At 34.5% G+C, this 21,069-nt stretch overlaps 1 protein-coding gene and 1 non-coding gene across 2 annotated transcripts; one reads left to right on the top strand and one right to left on the bottom strand.

Moving 5' to 3' along the window:
* Positions 1-16,873: 16,873 nt before the first annotated feature.
* On the bottom strand, positions 16,874-19,260 carry LOC146929792 (uncharacterized). The gene is made up of 4 exons (XM_085707407.1): positions 19,138-19,260; positions 18,611-19,002; positions 16,990-18,460; positions 16,874-16,885 (listed from the first exon to the last, which is right to left on the bottom strand). Exons 1-4 carry the CDS (start codon positions 19,258-19,260, stop codon positions 16,874-16,876), a joined length of 1,998 nt encoding a protein of 665 aa, XP_085563533.1.
* On the top strand, positions 18,788-18,894 carry LOC146929793 (small nucleolar RNA R71). Its single transcript, XR_015009206.1, has one exon. It is a non-coding gene; the product is annotated as a small nucleolar RNA R71 (small nucleolar RNA).
* Positions 19,261-21,069: the final 1,809 nt, after the last annotated feature.

Here is a 21,069-nt window from a genome sequence, read left to right as displayed (position 1 = left end):
TGAAAACTCAAAGACATTTTTTAAATCTTACTATGTTTGATTGGTAATTTTTATATTTTTTTGTTAAATTTCTATCAAAAAAAAATTTGTTAAATATTTTTTGGGTGAGTATTTGAAAAAATATGAAGTCCAGCTTCAAGAATATTTATTTTGCGTTTATTTAAGAAAAAAAATTGACTTCAATTTAAGTGGGGGAAAGCCTTACATACACCACTGTATTAATCATTTCAAAAGTGTTAGCAAATCGTTTAAAAAAGGTGCTACCTCAATGCATTTCTGACAACCAATCCGCTTTTGTCCCGGGACGATCCATCCTAGATAATGCCATGGTTGCAATTGAGGTCTTACATTTTATGAAAGCTAAGACAAGAGGGGAAGATAGGTATGTCGATCTAAAACTTGATATTAGTAAAGCCTATGATCGTATGGATTGGAATTATATGCGGGCTGTTCTAAATAAAATGGGGTTTCATACTCGTTGGATCCACTGGATGTGTATGTGTGTTGAAACAGTGGACTACTCTGTGCTTGTTAATGGTACATAGGTCGGTCCTATTATTCCAGGGCGGGGTCTCCGACAAGGGGATCCTCTTGCTCCATATTTATTTATTATTTGTGCAGAAGGTTTATCTTCGCTTATTCGAGATGTCGAGGCAAGAGGTGTTCTCACAGGTACAAAGGTGTGCCAACAAGCACCGTCAGTTTCCCATCTTTTGTTCGCTGATGATTGTTTTCTTTTTTTCAAGGCCATTGAGGACCAAGTACATGTCATGAAAAATATTCTATCTACTTATGAGCTAGCTTCTGGTCAAGCGATCAGTTTACCTAAATCTGAAATATATTGCAGTCGTAATGTCCCTGATGATCTCAAAACTAATATTACAGATATTCTAGGCGTTCAAGTTGTTTTGGGTACAGGTAAATATTTGGGATTACCCTCTATGATAGGTCGCGACCGTAACACTACTTTCTCTTATGTCAAGGATCGAGTTTGGCAAAAAAATAACTCATGGAGTGGTAAGTGTCTTTCCAAAGCAGGTCGTGAGGTGATGATAAAATCTGTTTTGCAGGCTATCCCCTCTTATGTGATGAGCATCTTTCAGCTTCCAACCAAGTTGCTTGACTCCATCGAAAAAATGATGAACTCCTTTTGGTGGGGACATGGTAAAACAACGCAAAGAGGGATTCATTGGCTGAATTGGGAGAAGCTTTCAGCACCAAAGATTCATGGAGGTATGGGTTTCAAGGACCTTTCTGCTTTTAATTTAGCTATGTTGGGTAAACAGGGATGGAAATTTATTACCGAACCAGACTCACTAGTTGCTAGAATTTTTAAAGCATGTTACTTTCCGACTGGCTGATACCTCACGGCTAGCATTGGGCATAATCCTAACTACGTGTGGCGTAGCATCATGCGTGCTAGATTTCTTGTGCGTGGGGGTGCTAGGTGGAGCATAGGTTCAGGTGTGAATATTTCTATTCTAAATGAACCATGGCTGTCAAATGGGGAGGTTATTCGTAGTGATATTCCAGGTGCTCACTTTGTCCATAATTTTCCTGTCAATAGCTTGATGAATATATATGATAAAAGCTGGAATGAACAGGTGGTTAGACAGGTTTTCAGTGACGATATTGCAAACAAAATACTTCATACATCACTTATTTCTCAGGTTTGAAGAGGATAGAATTCTTTGGAAAGCAGAAAAGAACGGACGTTACTCTGTTCGTAGTGCATACAGACTATGTATATCAGAGTTAATTGATTCTTCTTATAACTGGCGTCCGGGGTATTGGGCTGGTATCTGGAAACTTAAGGTTCCACCAAAAGTCAAGAATTTAATTTGGCGTATGTGTCGTGGTTGTTTACCAACACGTGTTCGTTTGTTAGACAAAGGTGTTACTTGTCCGACTAATTGTGCTAGCTGCGCTTCTAACCACGAATATCTTATGCATGTTTTCTTTGACTGTCCTTTTGCCATACAGGTTTGGAATAGAACAGGTATATGGAGTTTTGTACAACATGCAATTTCTATCACTACCTCAGCTACGAAAGTTCTATTTTACTTGCTAGAGAATTTGTTTGTTGAATTACAACAACGTTTGTCATCTGTAATATGGAGTTTATGGAAACACCGTAATCTTAGAGTATGGGATGATGTCACAGAAACGAGTGCCACGGTTGCTGAACGTGCTCGGAACATGGTTGAAGATTGGCAAATGGCTAATGCATCTAGTTCGACGCATCAACCTCTATCAGCCTCCACCTCTTCTCAACGCCGAATCATGTGGCAGCCTCCTGTGCAAGGTAGATATAAATGTAACATCGACGCGGCTTTCTCTTCTCACATCAATCGTACAGGTATTGGCATTTGTGTCCGGGATGCAGAAGGTACGTTTGTTCTGGCCAAAGCTTTTACATACCCTTGTACGGTTCCGGTGGATGTGGGTGAAGCCTTAGGGCTGCACTCCGCTATACAATGGTTGAGTGACATGCAGTTTGACAATGTGGAATTTGAAACAGACTCAAAGTCAACAGTTGATGCTTTCATTTCTAGTACGAACGACTTGTCCGAATTTGGTTGCATTATTTCCTCCTGTCGTTCGCTGTTCAACAATTTCTTTTCTAACTTTAGGGTGGAGTTTGTGAGGCGACAAACCAACGCGGTTGCTTATGCTCTTGCAAGAGAGGTCACGTCCTTAGTTAGTCCCGCAGTTTATTTTGATATACCCGATTGTATTGAAACTCTTATTATTAATGAAATGTTATAAGTAAAGAATATTAAAGAAACTTTCTTTGCAAGCCGCGGAAACTTTTATTAAATTATGGAAACTTTCTTGACCATTAAATTATGGAAACTTTCTTGACCAAAAAAAGTAAAGAATATTAAAGAAACTTTCTTTGCAAGTCGCGGACTACTGAAGTCAACAACGGTCCAGATTCCTCGTTTATTTTGGTGCACTTAGAGTGTGTTGTATCGTCCTTGTTGATAACTTAAATTAAGAAATTTGATACGTACTTTTTTTTTAGGAAAATTTGATACGTACTTTTATTTTGTTTGTATATAATGATGATGATTTAACTCTTTTTACACAAAAATTCAATCAAATCTTGTCATAATATTATGGTATAATTTCCCTAAAATAAAAAGTATTATTATGATATAATTTAATATTATGGTATAATTTCCCTAAAATAAAAAGTATTATTATGATATAATTTAATTGGATGCATAGTAAAAAAACTTAGACCATCTATTATATTTGTTAATAACAGTTTTATTGTTTTTTTTTATGCAAGTGAAAAAATAGACTCTATAATTTACCCCAAAACAAGGGGAACATTGTTTTTTGTCAAAAAAAAAAGGGGAACATTGTTTGTCAATCTACATTTTCGTATTGTACATTGTTGCATGTGTATAGAGAGAGATTATTTTCTATACATAGTAGTGTAAAGTTTTTTTTACACTATAGTGTAGCTTTTATATGTTCGTTCTTAAAACATCTCTATAAATATTTAGAGAAATGATATTTTGACAACCACTTTTTGACAACTTTTGGACAACTTTCTCTCTCATACTCACATGATGATGTTATCCTCTCTCTTCCTTTTTCTCTCTCCATTGTTTTTTACCAATAAGAAGTGAGAAAAACAAGGTTGTCAACAAAGTTGTCATCAAATGGATGTCAAAATATCATTACTCAAATATTTACATGGCGTGATTTATTTGAATACATCTTCACTTTGAATGTTCGATATAAATGTTTTGAAATTTAAGGAAAAATTTGTAATAGAAAAGTACTTAAATAGGTAACTAGTTTTCGAGTTGCTTATTTTTTTTTTGGGTGTTTAAGTTCGAACTCTGACCCCTGCATATAATAATGCATGTCACTGTCAACTGAGCTATGCTTACGGGGACTGCTTATTTTTATTATGGTGTAGATTGAAGTCTATATCTTTTTTTGAAATAATTGAAATCTATATCTATTATATTCTATGTATAAAGAGGATACATGTGTTTGGCCGCCCTAAAAAAATGTTTTTGGTCTCGTTTTTTTATATTTCAATTGTACATTTCATTTTTTTGGTAGTGGCCAGGGTTTGAACCCCGGATCTTGCATATTTTTTATCCATTGTCCAACCAACTGAGCTAAGCTCACGAGGATCAATTGTACATTTCATTTAAATATTCTAATTAAGGTTTTATGTTTTGTATAATATTATTTAAATATTTAATTTAAAAAATCAGTTAAATCTATACTATATATAAAGAAAACTACCCCTTTCAGCACTTTTGGGCTGACTTTTTCTTTTCAAAAATGCCCTCAATTTTCAATACAAATTACACATGTAACAAATAGATAAAAATAAATTTAAATATTAACAAAAATGTTACAAACACGATATTAATATATATATGTCTGATTTTTTTTCTTTATCATTTAAAAAGTGTAACAAACTAGATGAGTAAATTTATACTTACTTTTACATTATCGCGCAATTATACCCTTAAAAAACTTTTTCTATAATAAAGATTGTTGTTGGTGTCATTAAAAAAAAGAATTTAAATTATACTTTTTTGTTATATCGTTGATGTCATTGAAATAGATAATCATGGTTAGTTTGATTTGTTATAACTTGAAAGTAACAAACAATTGTTATATTGTTGATGTCATTGAAATAGATAATCATGGTTAGTTTGGTTTGTTATAACTTGAAAGCAACAAACAATTATATTTTTCGTTTTAATCAAAATCAAAATTTCATAAAAAAGCATCATTCATAATTTTCAAACTTTAGCGCAATAAAAAGAGCGGAAAGACGAGCACGTGAGTGCGCCGTCTTTTCGCTAGTCTCATTATAATAGAAACAATTACATTATAACAGGAATAATATAAATTAAATATTTATTTGATTATAGTTTACTCCTGAAAAATTATAACTAAATACGATAAAACAATCATATATTATTCCCGTGAACTTAACTCAGTTGGTAGAGATATTGCATTTTAAATGCAAGGGTCAGGGTTCGAAGGCAGACACCCCACTTCTCCACATTTATAATGGGTGAGCTAACATGCATTAATGATAATATAAAAGCAGCTTCTAGCTATGAACTTTGGAATTGTTTTATATGATGCTATAAATATAAAACATTTTGCACAAATTCTCGTTTTACCATTGTTATTTTACACAAATTTCCTTCAATCTGTTTAATTTTCGCAACAAAATTATTGGATGACTCAAAGCTTGAATTTTTGGAAAACTTTAATTTTGAGTTGTTTAGAACATAAATACGTTTCAAAAGTTCAAAATTTTCATTTCAAAAATCCAATTATTTCTTGGCCATTTTATATAATTTTAGGTTAATATCATATTTTTGACTAATTGGTGTAGTTAAATAATTTTTTCCATATCAATTGGTGGATATGGTAAAGAAATCGTTAATGATTATTCTCCGTATAACTTATATGTGAAATTTCCAAGAACAAGTGAAAATATTTGGTTGACAAATTTTACATCGAGGTTAAAAACATTACTAGAGTTGACATAGTGGGATACATGAAGTGGCATAGTTGTAAGAATTATATGAATCAAATGCATGCATATAACAAGACCTAAATGCATAAAGACAAGTGTAGTTCATGCAAATAAGACTTGTGTCACTTGTTACCTCTAACACAAATTTCACTTGCATTACATGCAACAAAGCAATGTGTCATCTAATTCATTTGTAAATAATGGAAGTTAGGAGGAAATAACTAGAATTAATTGAGATTTGACATAAGTCATAATGACATTTTTAATGCATAGTAAGGAAATTCGTAACGGATGTTAGTAACAGTTAACAACAAGCAAAACAACGATCAGTATAGCAGGAAAAGAAAAAATTTATTTCCTTGACTCAACCACAACCACTCGAAAATAGAAAAGAACGATTGGTAGAGAAGGGAAATAAAAAAGAACCCAAGGAGATGGTGTTACTCTCGGTATTAAGCAAGCGTGCAAGATACGATTGGAGTTCTTGAACTATACCTTATATAATTTTAGGTTAATCTCTTCTAATCGGTGTAGTTAAATAATTTTTTCAATATGGAGAATAATCACTTGATGGATATAATAATGTAATCGTTAAGGATTATTATCCGTATAACTTATATGCGAAATTTCGAAGAACAAGTAAAAATATTCGGTTGATAAATTTTACATCGAGGTTAGAAACATTACTAGAGTTGACATAGTGAGAAATATGAAGTGACATAGTTGTAAGAATTATATGAATCAAATGCATGCATATAACAAGAATTACACGCATAAAGACAAGTGTAGTTCATGCAAATAACACTTGTGTCACTTGTTACTTCTAACTCACCCAATGAAACACACCATTTCACTTTTCCTTTTATAAAAAAAGTAAAAATAAAAATGAAAAATAAAAAAAGAAAACAAAAAGCCACTGAACCCCACATTGTCATAGATATTTTTCTTTCTTCTCACTTTTCTCACCTTTCTTTCTCGTTCTTCATCTCTGCCGCGTTCCTCTCTTCTTCCTTCTCATTTTCTTTCTCTTCTCATTTCAATTCACAAAATGGAAAAAATTTACCCATTCCAAATCAAAGCTTACCCATTCCAAATCAAAGCTTTATCATCCCACACAAGTTCTATTGGGTAGAATTTTGAGATTAGAGTTAGTGCTCTAAGGAAGGATAAGATTACCCATTTCATAAAACTTGCTCATTGAGATTCTTTCAGTATATTTATCCACTTACAATTTAGTTAGTGCTAATTTAGACATGATTAGTTTGTTTAGAAATTATTTTAGAGGTTAGAATAGATAATATGGGGATTTTGCGGTTAACTACAGTTAGAGAAGTTTTAGAATGAGTTTCTAATTCATGAGAATATATTATTGATGCTCAGATATGACATCAGACACTTCTCATGCTTCTTTAGGAGTGGTTAGAGAGCAAATTTAGTTGATTCGTCATAACAGTGAGTTGATGACGATCATTAACACTTATTTTAATTATCGTTATTATTGACATTTTGGTGATTTTATAAGTTAAAGTATTTATAAAAACGGGAAACACATCTTTTGAACATTTTTCTTGTTGTTGAAATTTATGATTAAGATCATGAATATTAATATGGTCTCTATTTAAATTTTCTATGATTTATTGAGTAAAGGTTTTGCAATTGAAATTTGGTTGCATATACTAACATAGGTTTTGAGATGTTGACAAAATTGGTTTTTGAGAAATATGTTTTTGTTTTGAAAATTATTTTGATACTATTATACTCTCCATTTGGATTTGGGTTTTGGATTGACCTATGATTTATAAAGTAGTGGATTTAAGAATTGAAATTTGATTTCATGTATCTTGACACTAGTTTTGGTACATTGTAAAACATGGTTTGAAATATGCGTTTTTTTTGAAAGGATTTGATATTAATATGCACGCGATTTGGATTTGGATTTGAATTCAGATTTACTTATGATGATAAGTAGTAGATTTTTGATTGAGTTTCGATGAACGTATTTTGATATAAGTTTTGTTATGTTGCGAAATATGGTTTTAGACATGTGTTTTAAGAATGGGGTTTTGAAAATTACGGTTACGACGACGACGACCTAGGTGCACCTAGTATGTGATTTCAATTAGGTAGAGTTACTCCGTTAGATGGAGCCACCCCTATGGAAAGGTCACTAGTAGGAGGAGAGTGTAACGCCCTCCTTTTTATTTAATTATTTTAATTAGTTTTAGAATATATTTATATATTTATATGATGTATACGAGGGATATATGATTTGTTGAGATTAGATGTCTTTTTATAATTTAGTTAATATATTTTGTTGAGTGATATTTTGTTATGTTATATGTTGGTATTTACTAACATAATATATTTGTTAATTATTATAGATATATATTTGTTATTTGGTGTATTATTATATATTTAGTAGAGAAATATTATTTATTAGAATATGAGGATTATTAGTGTGAGTGGATTTGGGGGTTAGAATAGAAAGAAAAATAAGTTGTTGGACTTAAATAGATTTGGGAAGAATATTTTAGTATTATAAATAGAGAAGCTTAGGTTGGAAAGAGTTTACCCTAAACCGCTTTTTGGAAAAGAGGAGAACAAGAAAGAAGAGAAGAGAAGAGAAAAGTCAAGAGAAGAGGAGAAGACCTTAGGAAAAAAGAACGCTGCTGCTGATTCAGGAATTAATCTAAGGTAAGGGTGAGACTATCTTGCATTAACATTAAGTTGTTAAATCATTAGATTACATCTAACAAGTTGGGGAGAGTTTGTGAGGATTTGAGAATTAGGGTTTTGAGAGATATTTGATGATTAGAAGATGAAAACTTGTTGAATTGATGTAGAAATTATGTACAGACCTTAGATAATCCATAGGATGAATATTGGAAGTAGTTTTGAGGTTAGAACCATGAGATTAGGTGAAACTTGGAGAAAATATGCATTCAGCCCGAATTTTGATATTAAAACTGGAATTGATCGGTGCCGAATTGCTCTTAGGTGTAAACACGAAAGTTGTAGGTATGGATGTTAGCTTTCTAATGCCGTTGGTCTCACGTCAAAACGATATATAGAACTTGAGTTATGGTCACATTACTGTACATAGGTCACAGTAAATTTTTATGGACTTTCAGACCAACTTTTCCGAATTTAAAATGAAAACTGGTATTGATCGGTACAAAATTGGTCTTAGGCCTAAACATGAAAGTTTTAGATAATTTTTTTAGCTTTCTAGTGGCTTTGGTTTGACGTGAAAATGATGTTTGGTCTGTGAGTTATGATGAAAATACCACAGGGAGGTCTTAGCAAAATTGTACGGTGACAGCATTCTCTGTTTCATGTTTATGCGTTTTGTTCATATGTTTCTGTTTTGAATTGATCTTTGTTGTAAACATGAAAGTTGTTGATATTTGTAATACCTTTCCAGTAGCTTTGGTTTGACATGAAAATATGTTGTGAATAATTTATTATGTTTTTACAAAGATACATAGTGAATTATTGTCGATGTTTAAATATGATGTTATATGAAGTTGTTTATGATTGATGAATATGATATTTTAAGATGTTGTTTATTATCATTTGATATTGTTATATTATGATATGACATGAATTATTTATGTGATCCATATGTTGTCAAGATGTTAAGATGTTAAGATGTTAAGACGTTAAGATGATAAGAGTTGTTAAGTCGTCGAGTCGTTATGAAGTCATCAAGTTGTTAAGATGTTATGTTGTCAAGATGTCAAGATGTTAGGATGTCATAGATGTTCATGATGTTGTTTAAGTTGTCAAGTTGTAGGGAGATTGAGTCCATTGCATACTCATTAAAGATGGGGGCTTGAGGCCCGGCAACTTTATGCTCAAACTACGTTGGGGGATTTAGGCCCGACAGCTTTATGGTCAAACTACGTTGGGGGCTTTAGGCCCGGCAGCTTTATGCTCACTTGTTGAAGAGCCTAATTACGCTCATATATGTTGCTGAATGGTACCACATGCATAATGAAGATGTCTAAGATGATTTAAGATGATCTGAGAAGTAGAAGTTGCATAGTCGAGTCGAAGTTGTTAAGATGTTGAGATGTCAAGTTGTCAAGTTGTTAAGATGTCAAGTTGATAAGTTATTAATGAAGTGCTATGATGAATGAAGACGAATGATTTATGATAAGATGTTACGTGAGTTATAATTATGTTGATATATGAAGTTGATTACGAATTTGATTATGAAGTTGTTTTCGGTAATGCTATGTTTTGATAATAATACTTATGTGAAATTACATGATGATGCTTATGATTATATTTGATATTAGGTGTTGATGCTTATAAATAATGTTTGATGAAATGTGGTGACGTTTGTGATTAATATTGATGATTGTTGGAGACTATTATTTGATGTTATATGATGATGTTAAGATTAGTAATTGATAATATATGAAGATGTTTATGATTAGTATTAAGATAGTTTTACGACCAATATAAGAAGATAATGACACTAGTTAAGGAAGTTTAAGTTGTTAGATATGATTAATGAATTATAAGATGTTTAAGTTGTTGAATGTACTTTATATGATTTATATGCTTTATATTATTGTTTGAGAAATCTCACCCCTCTGCTTGGAAATGTTGCTCTTCGTATGGGTAACTTGCAGGTAATCAAGATTAGAGGCGTCGTGAGTGGACTCCTCACATGTGTGTCTAGGTGCTCTGATACGTAACGGGATGAGACTTGACTTTACTTCTATTCCTTACGTATTGTTTATGAACTTTTATGAATAAATATTGAACTAAGACTTATGAGATTTTCTGATGAGGCCTGCGTGCCAAAGACTATTTTTATGATGTTGAACTAATTCCGCTGCAAAGTTTAGAAATACTTATGTTGAATGAATTTTTGAAGGATAAATTATTATTTATTCAGTTTGAGATTTTTATGAAATGTGACATTCCGTTAAAGATGTTAAACTCTGATTTTATTTAAGAAATTTTTATGTTGGGAAAACGGGGTGTTACAATTGGTATCAGAGCAGGTCGGTCCGTCCGGCCAAGTAGATGAGTCGTGTCGTCATGTTGTCTAGTTAGTAGTTATGTTTTTATGTGATCATGTTTAACTGACTAACTTGATGTGGTTTTTGTGTTTTGTTTGAAGAAGTAATGACTAAATTTGTTTTCTATTGTGCTTGAATTTCGAGGACGAAATTCTTTTAAGTTGGGGAGAGTTGTAACACCCTCCTTTTTATTTAATTATTTTAATTAGTTTCAGAATATATTTATCTATTTATATGATGTATATGAGGGATATATGATTTGTTGAGATTAGATGTCTTTTTATAATTTAGTTAATATATTTTGTTGAGTGATATTTTATTATGTTATATGTAGGTATTTACTAACATAATATATTTGTTAATTATTATAGATATATATTTGTTATTTGGTGTATTATTATATATTTAGTAGAGAAATATTATTTATTAGAATATAAGGATTATTAGTGTGAGTGGATTTGGGGGTTAGAATAGAAAGAAGAATAAGTTGTTGGGCCTAAATAGATTTGGGAAGAATATTTTAGTATTATAAATAGAGAAGCTTAGGTTGGAAAGAGTTTACCCTAAACCGCTTTTTGGAAAAGAGGAGAACAAGAAATAAGAGAAGAGAAGAGAAGAGAAAAGTCAAGAGAAGAGGAGAAGACCTTAGGAAAGAAGAACGCTGCTGCTGATTCAGGAATTAATCTAAGGTGAGGGTGAGACTATCTTGCATTAACATTAAGTTGTTAAATCATTAGATTACATCTAACAAGTTGGGGAGAGTTTGTGAGGATTTGAGAATTAGGGTTTTGAGTGAGATTTGATGATTAGAAGATGAAAACTTGTTGAATTGATGTAGAAATTATGTACAAATGATAGGGCCAAACCGTAAGTGCACGACCTATCGAAGTAATAGTAGTAAGTAAGAGTATCGTTCCGCTAGGGAGTTGTTCAACTTAATTAACTTTTTAAAGAATGATTAGAGGAGAGAAAGTTTAGTAAAGAGGAGTTTGATTGCTGAAGGTAAATAACAATATTAATAAAGAGCCTTAGGATTATTGGTTTGTCATAATAACAAACCCTTCACTAGACAAGACTTAAACATCTAATTTCATGGTTTACACACTAATTTCTAAAGACCGGTTTCCCTTAGCCCCTCACCTTTCCGATGAAAGTCCGGTGAGAGTTTACTTCTAGTAACCAAGCCTATTTCGCTGACTTGATTACTAGAAGATGCATAGAGGATTGAAACTACTCTTTGTCTCAATAATTGCAAAGACTATTTCACTGTTTTGCAATTATTGTCTAGATTCACTTGTTCCAACATCAAAACTCCGCTCTCGCTTTATGAATTGATGTTTGGGATGATGGATTAACGATTATCAAACCCTCCGCTTTCGCTTCCACAGTTTGATAATTGTTAATCCACGTTAAGACGGTGAATCTAGATTAGAAATTAGGGTTACAAAGAAATTAGGGTTTAAGCTTGGTTTGTTTAGGATTATGTCATTTAGACTCCCCAACAATCCTAAGACGAAGAAGTCTACTCACTCATGTTCATCGTAGACATGGGGGAAGAAGAGAGAAAGTAACAGTAAAGTAAAATTGCGAGAAAGAAAGTAAAGAAATAAAGACTTTTATTGAAAATAGAAATATTCTAAGCAAAGTAAAAGGTTTATGTTTATGGTGGAGAGCTACTCTATTTATAGCTTTACAATCGACTTAGAAACTAAGCAACTAAAAGGATAAAATGATAAAGCTGCAACAGGGTAACTTGGGCTTGAAGAAAAGCAGCAAAAGTGGACTCTGGGGACGGGCACGGCCGTGCCACATGTTGGCACGGGCCGTGCCACATGTTGGCACTGGCCGTGCCAAGTTTCTGACTATGTGGGAACATATTTTTGTCCCGTATCTTCGTATTCTTGCACTGTATTTGCTCCAGTCCTCTTTCTTTTGCTCCAAGACACCTTCCACCATATATTCGTTCCTAAAATATAATAAAAAGCAATTTAAAGTAAAATATTCTAAAAGGAAATAAAATGCAATAAAATAAAACTAAATCTTTAATAAAACTAAATTAAATAAAGCATTAAATTAGACTAATCTATGACTCATCAAACTCCCCCACACTTGAATCTTTGCTTGTCCTCAAGCAAAAGGCAATAGACATAGCAGCAACAAAAGATTTATTCATGGCAATATTAAGAACACATGTCTCAAAAGAAAGGCTTTGCTTCAAGTACACTAATTACAATTTCAAATATTTCTCATGAACCTATTCTACCCAACATCAAGTCTCAAGTGAGTGTGTGTGTGCAGTCCAACCCTTTTCTTGCTCCTGTATAAGACAGATATTATGAGGAATAGGTTCTATCCTTAGTGCTAAAGTAACCGAGAAAAGTCCTTTCTTCATTTCATATAAGTGTGATGGGAATTTAAGTTAAAATTAGATTAGATTAACAATTAAGCACAAGGGGCTGCAGATGCTTAGGGGCTATCTATCCTCGTAGGAAGTCTTCTCGGATGTAATTGTCCTTTCCCCCTAGATTCAAAATCATCCTAAGCAGTGCTGCAAAATTATTATTTGTTTCATCTCCGCGTAGGAAGTCTTTTTGGATGTAATTGTCCTTTCCCCCTAGCATTGATGAATTTGTTTCACTTTAAGTTCAAATTAGGGAGTCACCACCACAATTAGGAAGTTAGGGATTGTCCTTTCCCCCACATGTTGGTGCCATTCTCCCGCCCCATTTTAACTTTAACAATTAAGAATATAACAATAAGGCACAATTGATTAATTTCCCACACAAACTTATACTACTTTTACTCTTAAGACTTTAAAGGGTCTAAGTTAACACTAAAGATAGAACATGCTCCTTAAAATACCTATTCATACACTTGCTCAAAGATTGCAACCGGGTGCTTTTCTCATTGGAGATTTTCACAATAAAACAAGACATGGGTATAGCAAGAACATAAGAAACACAAGAAACTACTTTCATGTACAAGAAGCAACCTTAAGAAGAGACAAAACAAAAAATTTTATGCCATATTTTGCATTAAAAACAAGCTACTAGTCATGCCTTTCACTATAAAAACAAAACAAAACGAATAAAGTTCAAGGGAGTTTGGACACTACGACTCTAGACACTTTATTAGGCCCCCCCCCACACTTAGGGGAAGCATTGTCCTCAATGATTCAAAAAGAAAAGAAATTAAAAAGAAGAAGAAGAAGAAGCAGAGGAAGAAGAAAGGGGTGCTGAAAGCTCACAGTGTGGTATAAATAGCAAAAAATGTTGAATTTTGGAATCTGCAAGCTGGCACGGGCCGTGCCAACCTCAGCACAGGCCGTGCCAACATTCTGTGGCTGCCCTCCATTTTTTTATTTATTTTTTTGCTTAATAATCATGGCACGGCCGTGCCATCCTCAGCACGGGCCGTGCCAACATTCTGGTAAGGTGACTTCAAAAAATTTCAATTTCTTGATTTCTTGTCGAATCACACTTGGACAATTACCTACAAAACAACTTAAAACAAAGAAAAACAAAACAAAAGCTGTTAAATGCGTGGGTTGCCTCCCACGAAGCGCTCTTTTAACGTCATTAGCTTGACGAAAAAAAACAACAACTTTAAGGCGGGTCAATAAGTCTCCAAGCAGCCACTACTTCAGTCCCTTCTCCTACATTGTAAACTTTTAGCCTATGTCCGTTAACTTTGAATGGTCCGGTTTTTTCAGAAAAGATTTCAATAGCCCCATAGGGATAGACCTTGCGGACTTGAAACGGACCAGACCACCTAGACCTTAGTTTTCCAGGAAAGAGCTTCATCCTAGAGTTAAAGAGCAGCACAAGGTCACCAATTTTGAAGTCCTTTTTAAGGATATGCTTATCATGCCATTTTTTAGTTCTTTCTTTATAAATGCGAGCATTCTCATAGGCATCTATCCTAAGTTCTTCTAACTCTCTTAGTTGAAGTTTCCTTTTTTGACCGGCTAAGTTCGGGTCCAAGTTAAGGTTCCTAATTGCCCAATAAGCCTTGTGCTCGAGTTCAACCGGGAGGTGACAAGATTTCCCATAAATTAGCTTAAAAGGAGTCATTCCAATGGGAGTTTTGTAAGCCGTTCGATAGGCCCAAAGAGCATCATCAAGCTTACTTGACCAATATTTCCTAGAGACAGAAACTGTCTTTTCAAGAATGGCCTTTATTTGTCTATTTGAGACCTCGACTTGTCCACTAGTTTGTGGGTGATAGGGTGTTGCAACTTTATGTTTCACTCCATATTTTTGTAAAAGTTTTTCAAAATGTTTAGAAATGAAGTGAGACCCTCCATCGCTTATGACAACCCTTGGCACCCCAAACCTTGGAAAGATAACTTTTTTGAACAATTGCATAACTACATGTGCATCATTGGTGGGGGAAGCAATGGCCTCAACCCATTTGGACACATAGTCAACAACCACTAATATGTATTGATTACCAAAAGAGGAAGGAAATGGCCCCATGAAATCAATACCCCATACATCGAAAATTTCCACTTCAAGGATATTGTTCAAGGGCATTTCATTCCTTTTAGTAATATTACCGGTGCGTTGACAATTGTCACATTTAGAAACAAAGAGATGCACGTCCTTAAAAAGTGATGGCCACCAGAAACCAGATTGAAGAATTTTGAAAGAAGTTTTTTGACTACTGGCGTGGCCACCATAGGAGGAGGAGTGACAATGGTGAAGAATACTACTTACCTCGCTTTCAGGGATGCATCTTCGAAAAACCCCATCCGAACCTCTTTTGAAGAGGTAAGGCTCATCCCAATAGTAGTGCTTGAGATCATGGAAGAATTTTTTCTTTTGCTGGTAGTTCAAGTTAGGCGGTAGTACTCCTGCTGCAAGAAAATTAACAAAATCTGCATACCAAGGTGCGTTAGTTTGCGCCAATAAGAAGAGTTGGTCATCTGGAAAAGAATAATCCAAAGGCAACTCGTCCTCATTGGGTTCCCTAAGGCGGGACAGGTGATCAGCCACAACATTTTCAGTGCCCTTTTTATCTTTTATTTCAATATCGAATTCTTGGAGGAGCAAAATCCATCGGATCAACCTTGGTTTGGCATCTTTTTTGTTTAACAAATATTTTATTGCCGAGTGATCTGTGTAAATAATGATTTTTGATCCTACCAAGTATGGCCTGAATTTGTCAATAGCATAGACTACTGCTAACAGTTCCTTCTCAGTTGTAGCATAATTTACCTGTGCCTCATCAAGGGTCTTACTTGCATAATAAATGGCGTGCATCTTCTTGTCTTTTCTTTGTCCCAACACAGCCCCAACTGCATAGTCACTTGCATCACATATTATTTCAAAAGGTAAGTTCCAATCTGGTGGTTGTATGATTGGGGCAGTGACCAAGGCTTCTTTTAACCTACAAAATGCTTTTAGGCATGCATCATCAAATACAAAATCTGCATCCTTAAGGAGCAAGCTTGTTAGTGGCTTAGTGATTGAAGAAAAATCTTTAATGAAGCGGCGGTAAAATCCCGCATGTCCTAGGAAGCTTCTAACTTCTTTGACCGAGGTAGGAGGAGACATTTTTTCAATAATTTCAATTTTTGCTTTATCTACCTCTATACCTCGTTCAGAGACTAAGTGTCCTAGGACAATTCCTTCTCTTACCATGAAGTGACATTTTTCCCAATTCAACACTAAGTTCACCTGTTCACATCTTTCCAAAACTTTTTCCAGGTTAGTCAGACAATTATCAAAACTAGATCCATGCACAGAAAAATCATCCATAAAAACTTCCATTATATCTTCATCAAAATCAGAAAAAATAGACATCATGCATCTTTGAAAGGTAGCGGGGGCATTGCAAAGACCAAAGGGCATGCTCCTATAGGCAAAGGTACCAAAGGGGCATGTGAAAGTAGTTTTCTCTTGGTCATTAGGGTGAATCGGTATTCGGAAGAATCCAGAATAGCCATCTAAGTAACAAAAGTGTGAATGCTTAGCTAACCTTTCTAACATTTGGTCTATAAAGGGGAGTGGGAAGTGATCTTTACGGGTTGCTTTGTTAAGCTTCCTATAGTCAATGCACATCCTCCAACCGGTGACGGTTCTAGTTGCAATGGATTCATTTTTATCATTTTTGATAACTGTAAGACCACCCTTTTTAGGTACTACTTGAACCGGGCTAACCCATTTAGAATCAGAAATTGGATAGATATATAACACCTGCATCTAGGAGCTTTAAGACTTCTTTTTTCACAACTTCTTTTGTGTTAGGATTTAATCTTCTTTGGTGTTCAACGGAGGGCTTATAGTCCTCTTCAAGCAATATCCTATGTGTACACAATGAGGGATTTATTCCTTTAATGTCATCAATGGTATAACCTATGGCTTTAGGGTATTTCTTGAGAACATAAAGCAATTTTTCAGTTTCTACCTTATTTAAGCTTGCATTCACAATAACAGGGTAGGTTGAGTTAGGTCCTAAGAATTCATACCTCAAGCTTGGTGGGAGCGGCTTGAGCTCCACCTTTGGTGCCTCTTTCGGTAGAGGGGCTGCTTCTTCTCTCATTAATTCTTCCATTCCCAAACCTTGCATGGGAGGGTTTTCATTCAATAACTCCTCGTAGGCCTTGGCATCTCCTTCTAGCTTTGTACCTGCATCACTAACCAAGCACACCTCCAAACCATCATGTGTAGTTGATGCTAAGGAGCATTTTTTCACACAATGGTCAATTATATCTAACATGCAACAAGAATCTTTAATGGAGGGATTTTTCATTAGTTTAGCAAGTTCAAATTCAACAGTATCTTCACCAACATTAAATTCCAACTTCCCATGTTTAACATCAATTATAGCCCCAGCGGTAGCAAGGAAAGGCCTTCCCAAAAGTATTGGTACTTGGTTATCCTCCTCTATTTCCATCACAACAAAGTCCGTAGGGACATAGATTTCTCCTACCTTGACAGTGACATCCTCTAGGATTCCAGCTGGGTACTTAAGGGAACGGTCTGCTAATTGTAGGGTCATCCTAGTTGACTTAAGTTCCCCTAACCCCAATCTTTCGTAAAGAGATAAAGGCATCAAACTGACACTGGCTCCTAAGTCACACATTGCCCTCTTTACTATTTCAGACCCTATGACACAAGGTATGGAGAAACTTCCTGGATCCTTAAGCTTGGGTGGCAACTTATTTTGGATGATGGCACTACATTCTTCCGTAAGGTTCACCGTTTCACTTTCCTCAATTTTTCTCTTTTTTGAAAGAATTTCTTTTAAAAATTTAGCATAGGTAGGCATTTGAGTTAGAACCTCGGTGAAGGGAACATCAATGTAGATTTTATTCATCATTTCAGCGAACTTTTTAAATTGCTCATCAAGCTTAGACTTGGCAAATCTTTGAGGGAAAGGAATTTTTGGGTTGAAGGGAGGTGGTGTAACTTCCTCACTTTGTGGTTTCTCACTCTCTTCTTTAGTCATCTCACCTTGTGGTTCACTAGTCTCTTCCTCACTAGGCTTGGCTCTTAAGGGGTCTTCTAATTGCTTACCACTCCTAAGTGTAACGGCGTTCATTCTAGGTTGGCAAAATTGAACAACTAGAGAGAGCTGAGCCTCTAAGACTTTGTTGTGAGAGGAAATAGAGTCTACTTTTGATGTAAGTGTAACAAAAGAGTCATTCAAAAGTCTAGTTTGATTTGCAAGCTCCTTGAGCTGCTCGGATTGGTTAAGAAGATAATTTTCCATTAAGAGTTCAAGATTAGACTTTTGAATAACCTTTTGATTATTAGCATAACTAGGTGGTGTTGTTCCTTGAACCAAGGGATTTTCATTAGGGCTTTGGTCAAAACTTACCCCTTGGTTGTTTTGAATAAAGTTTATTTGCTCAACATTACCTAGTTTGCATTCACTACATGTTTTACAAGGAGATGTAGAAGTAGAAGTAGTATCACTAACATTAAGTTTTTCAAATTTGTGGTTTAGTGCATCAATCCTAGAAGCAAGGTGGTCATAGTTAGAGACTTCGTACATACCTGCCCTCTTTTTGGAGGGTGAAGACTTTGTAGAGAATTCTTCATCAGTCCATAGAAAGAGATTTCGAGCCATGTCTTCAATCAAGGCATAAGCTGTTTCGAAGTCCTTGTTCATTAGAGCACCACCTGCAGCTGTATTAACAAAGATTTTAGTAGCATGAGATAAACCATTGTAGAAAGTGTGGATGATCAACCATTCCTCTAGTCCATGGAGGGGGCAAAGTTTAAGCATATCTTTAAAACGTCTCCATGAATCATGAAGAGATTCCCCCTTATTTTGAGTGAATTGAAAAAGCTTTGTTCTTAGTTGGCCGATTTTTGATGGAGGAAGGAAACGGATGAGAAATTCACGCTTCAATTGGTCCCATGAGGTGATGGAACCAACTCTTAGGGAATGGAACCAATTAAAAGCCTTGTTCTTTAGAGAAAAAGGGAAGAGGTGCAGTCTTAAGGTTTCTTGGTTTTACTTATATGTTACGGTGAGCCGCCAAAAAGTTGAAATATGGAGATTGGGATCCTCATCGGGGGATCCCGAAAAATAATTTTGCTGCACCATCTTAAGTTGGGCAGGCTTAATTTCAAAGTCTTCATCTTCAACCGTTGGATACACAATAATAGCATATGGCTCTTCCGTTGAAGGAGTCACGTATTCTTTAAGAGCACGTCTTTCAGCCATGTTGGTATTATTTTTATGCTTTCCAAGAAGTTAATGATGAAGGGAAAATAAAAAAGTTAAAAATAAAAAGAAAAAGAAAAGAGAAAGAGGAAGAGAGAATTCTAATCACTTAAGAAAAAGTTAATTAAATTAGTTAACTCCCCGGCAACGGCGCCAAAAACTTGATAGGGCCAAACCGCAAGTGCACGGCCAATCGAAGTAATAGTAGTAAGTAAGAGTATCGTTCCGCTAGGGAGTTGTTCAACTTAATTAACTTTTTAAAGAATGATTAGAGGAGAGAAAGTTTAGTAAAGAGGAGTTTGATTGCTGAAGGTAAATAACAATATTAATAAAGAGCCTTAGGATTATTAGTTTGTCATAATAACAAACCCTTCACTAGACAAGACTTAAACATCTAATTTCATGGTTTACACACTAATTTCTAAAGACCGGTTTCCCTTAGCCCCTCACCTTTCCGATGAAAGTCCGGTGAGAGTTTACTTCTAGTAACCAAGCCTATTGTTGAAGCAAAAATCTTTTTGATGAATGTTTTAATGATAACAAACCTCGTGGAATAAATAATAAGTTTTATGAATGGTGTTCTACTGATGATTGCACTTGAGTTTTTGTGATAAGAACAGGAATCACATAAGTGGATAAGCTAGAAACCACCCACATCAATAAGTGCATTATATCTACTCAACAATGAAAGAATGAGTATATCATCAGTTGAAACAACAATATCATATATGCATGAAGATTCATAGCTCAAGAATCATGATGGAAGAACTTGAATCATGCTGGAAGAACTTACATCACAAGCTACACAAGAATGTGCTTGAATTTATGTGACAAAACTCACATTGAGTTTTGTGCTATATGATTTGAAGATCCTCCATGGGTAAACAAGATAAAAGGAAATATGCATACAAGTTAGGAAGATTCTCAGAACCTCCTCAAAGTATCACACTTCCAAAGCTTCTAAGGATAAGAAGTTCAAAGTTCAAAATATTCATATGAATAGAGTTCAGAATGTTCATATGAATGGAGTTCATAATGATCATGAACATAAACCAGAATATTTCCAGAAATCATAAAGGATTATTTCATGGATAAACAAGAATATTTAAAGTCATCGGTTACAAGCGATATTGAACTAGATGCAAAGAAATATTCTGTTGGACTTCAAAGAAAGAATCATATTGTTTGTCAAAACAAATGATCTCTCCTTTATATGCTTCAAGAAGTTTTTGAAGGGAATAAAGAAACAACCTTCATAAGGTTCAAAGTGTTGAAGAACATTAGTATGTTTATGAACATCAGAAAGTTCAGCACAAAGTACAACCGTCAAAAAGGAAGGAACCCAGAAGAAACACTCTGAAGTTCATATGTATGAACCCAGAAGGAGTTCAGAAGGTTGTTTAGAAGGTTGCTCAGAAGGTTCATTAGAGCAAACTCATAAATCAATATCCACACCAAGAACATGCAAGAACAGATGTGACATGAACATATCTTATGCATACAATGATTTTAACTTTGGATCAAGAAATCATGAAAGGCATCTATGGTGATTAAAGGATTAATGGACTTGGATAGTTCTTGGTATTTGTGTGTTCATGAGTGATTAACTAAGACACAACCAAATTATAAATCAAACCAAGAATCAAGTTATCAAAGAACACGAAAACTTATGAACTCAGTCAGAGTTCAGAAGGTTAGTCAGAGTTCAGAAAGTTAAAAGAGTTCAGAAGGTTGGACAGAGTTCAGAAGGTTGTTCAAGATGAACATCAAGAACCAAGCCCAGATATTCATGAACAAAATGAAGAACAT

The sequence above is a fragment of the Medicago sativa genome, chromosome 4, assembly GCF_051527215.1.
Source record: "Medicago sativa cultivar Bolivia chromosome 4, Bolivia_mono, whole genome shotgun sequence".
Classification (NCBI taxonomy): domain Eukaryota; kingdom Viridiplantae; phylum Streptophyta; class Magnoliopsida; order Fabales; family Fabaceae; genus Medicago; species Medicago sativa.
This window is presented reverse-complemented; position numbering and strand designations above follow the sequence as displayed.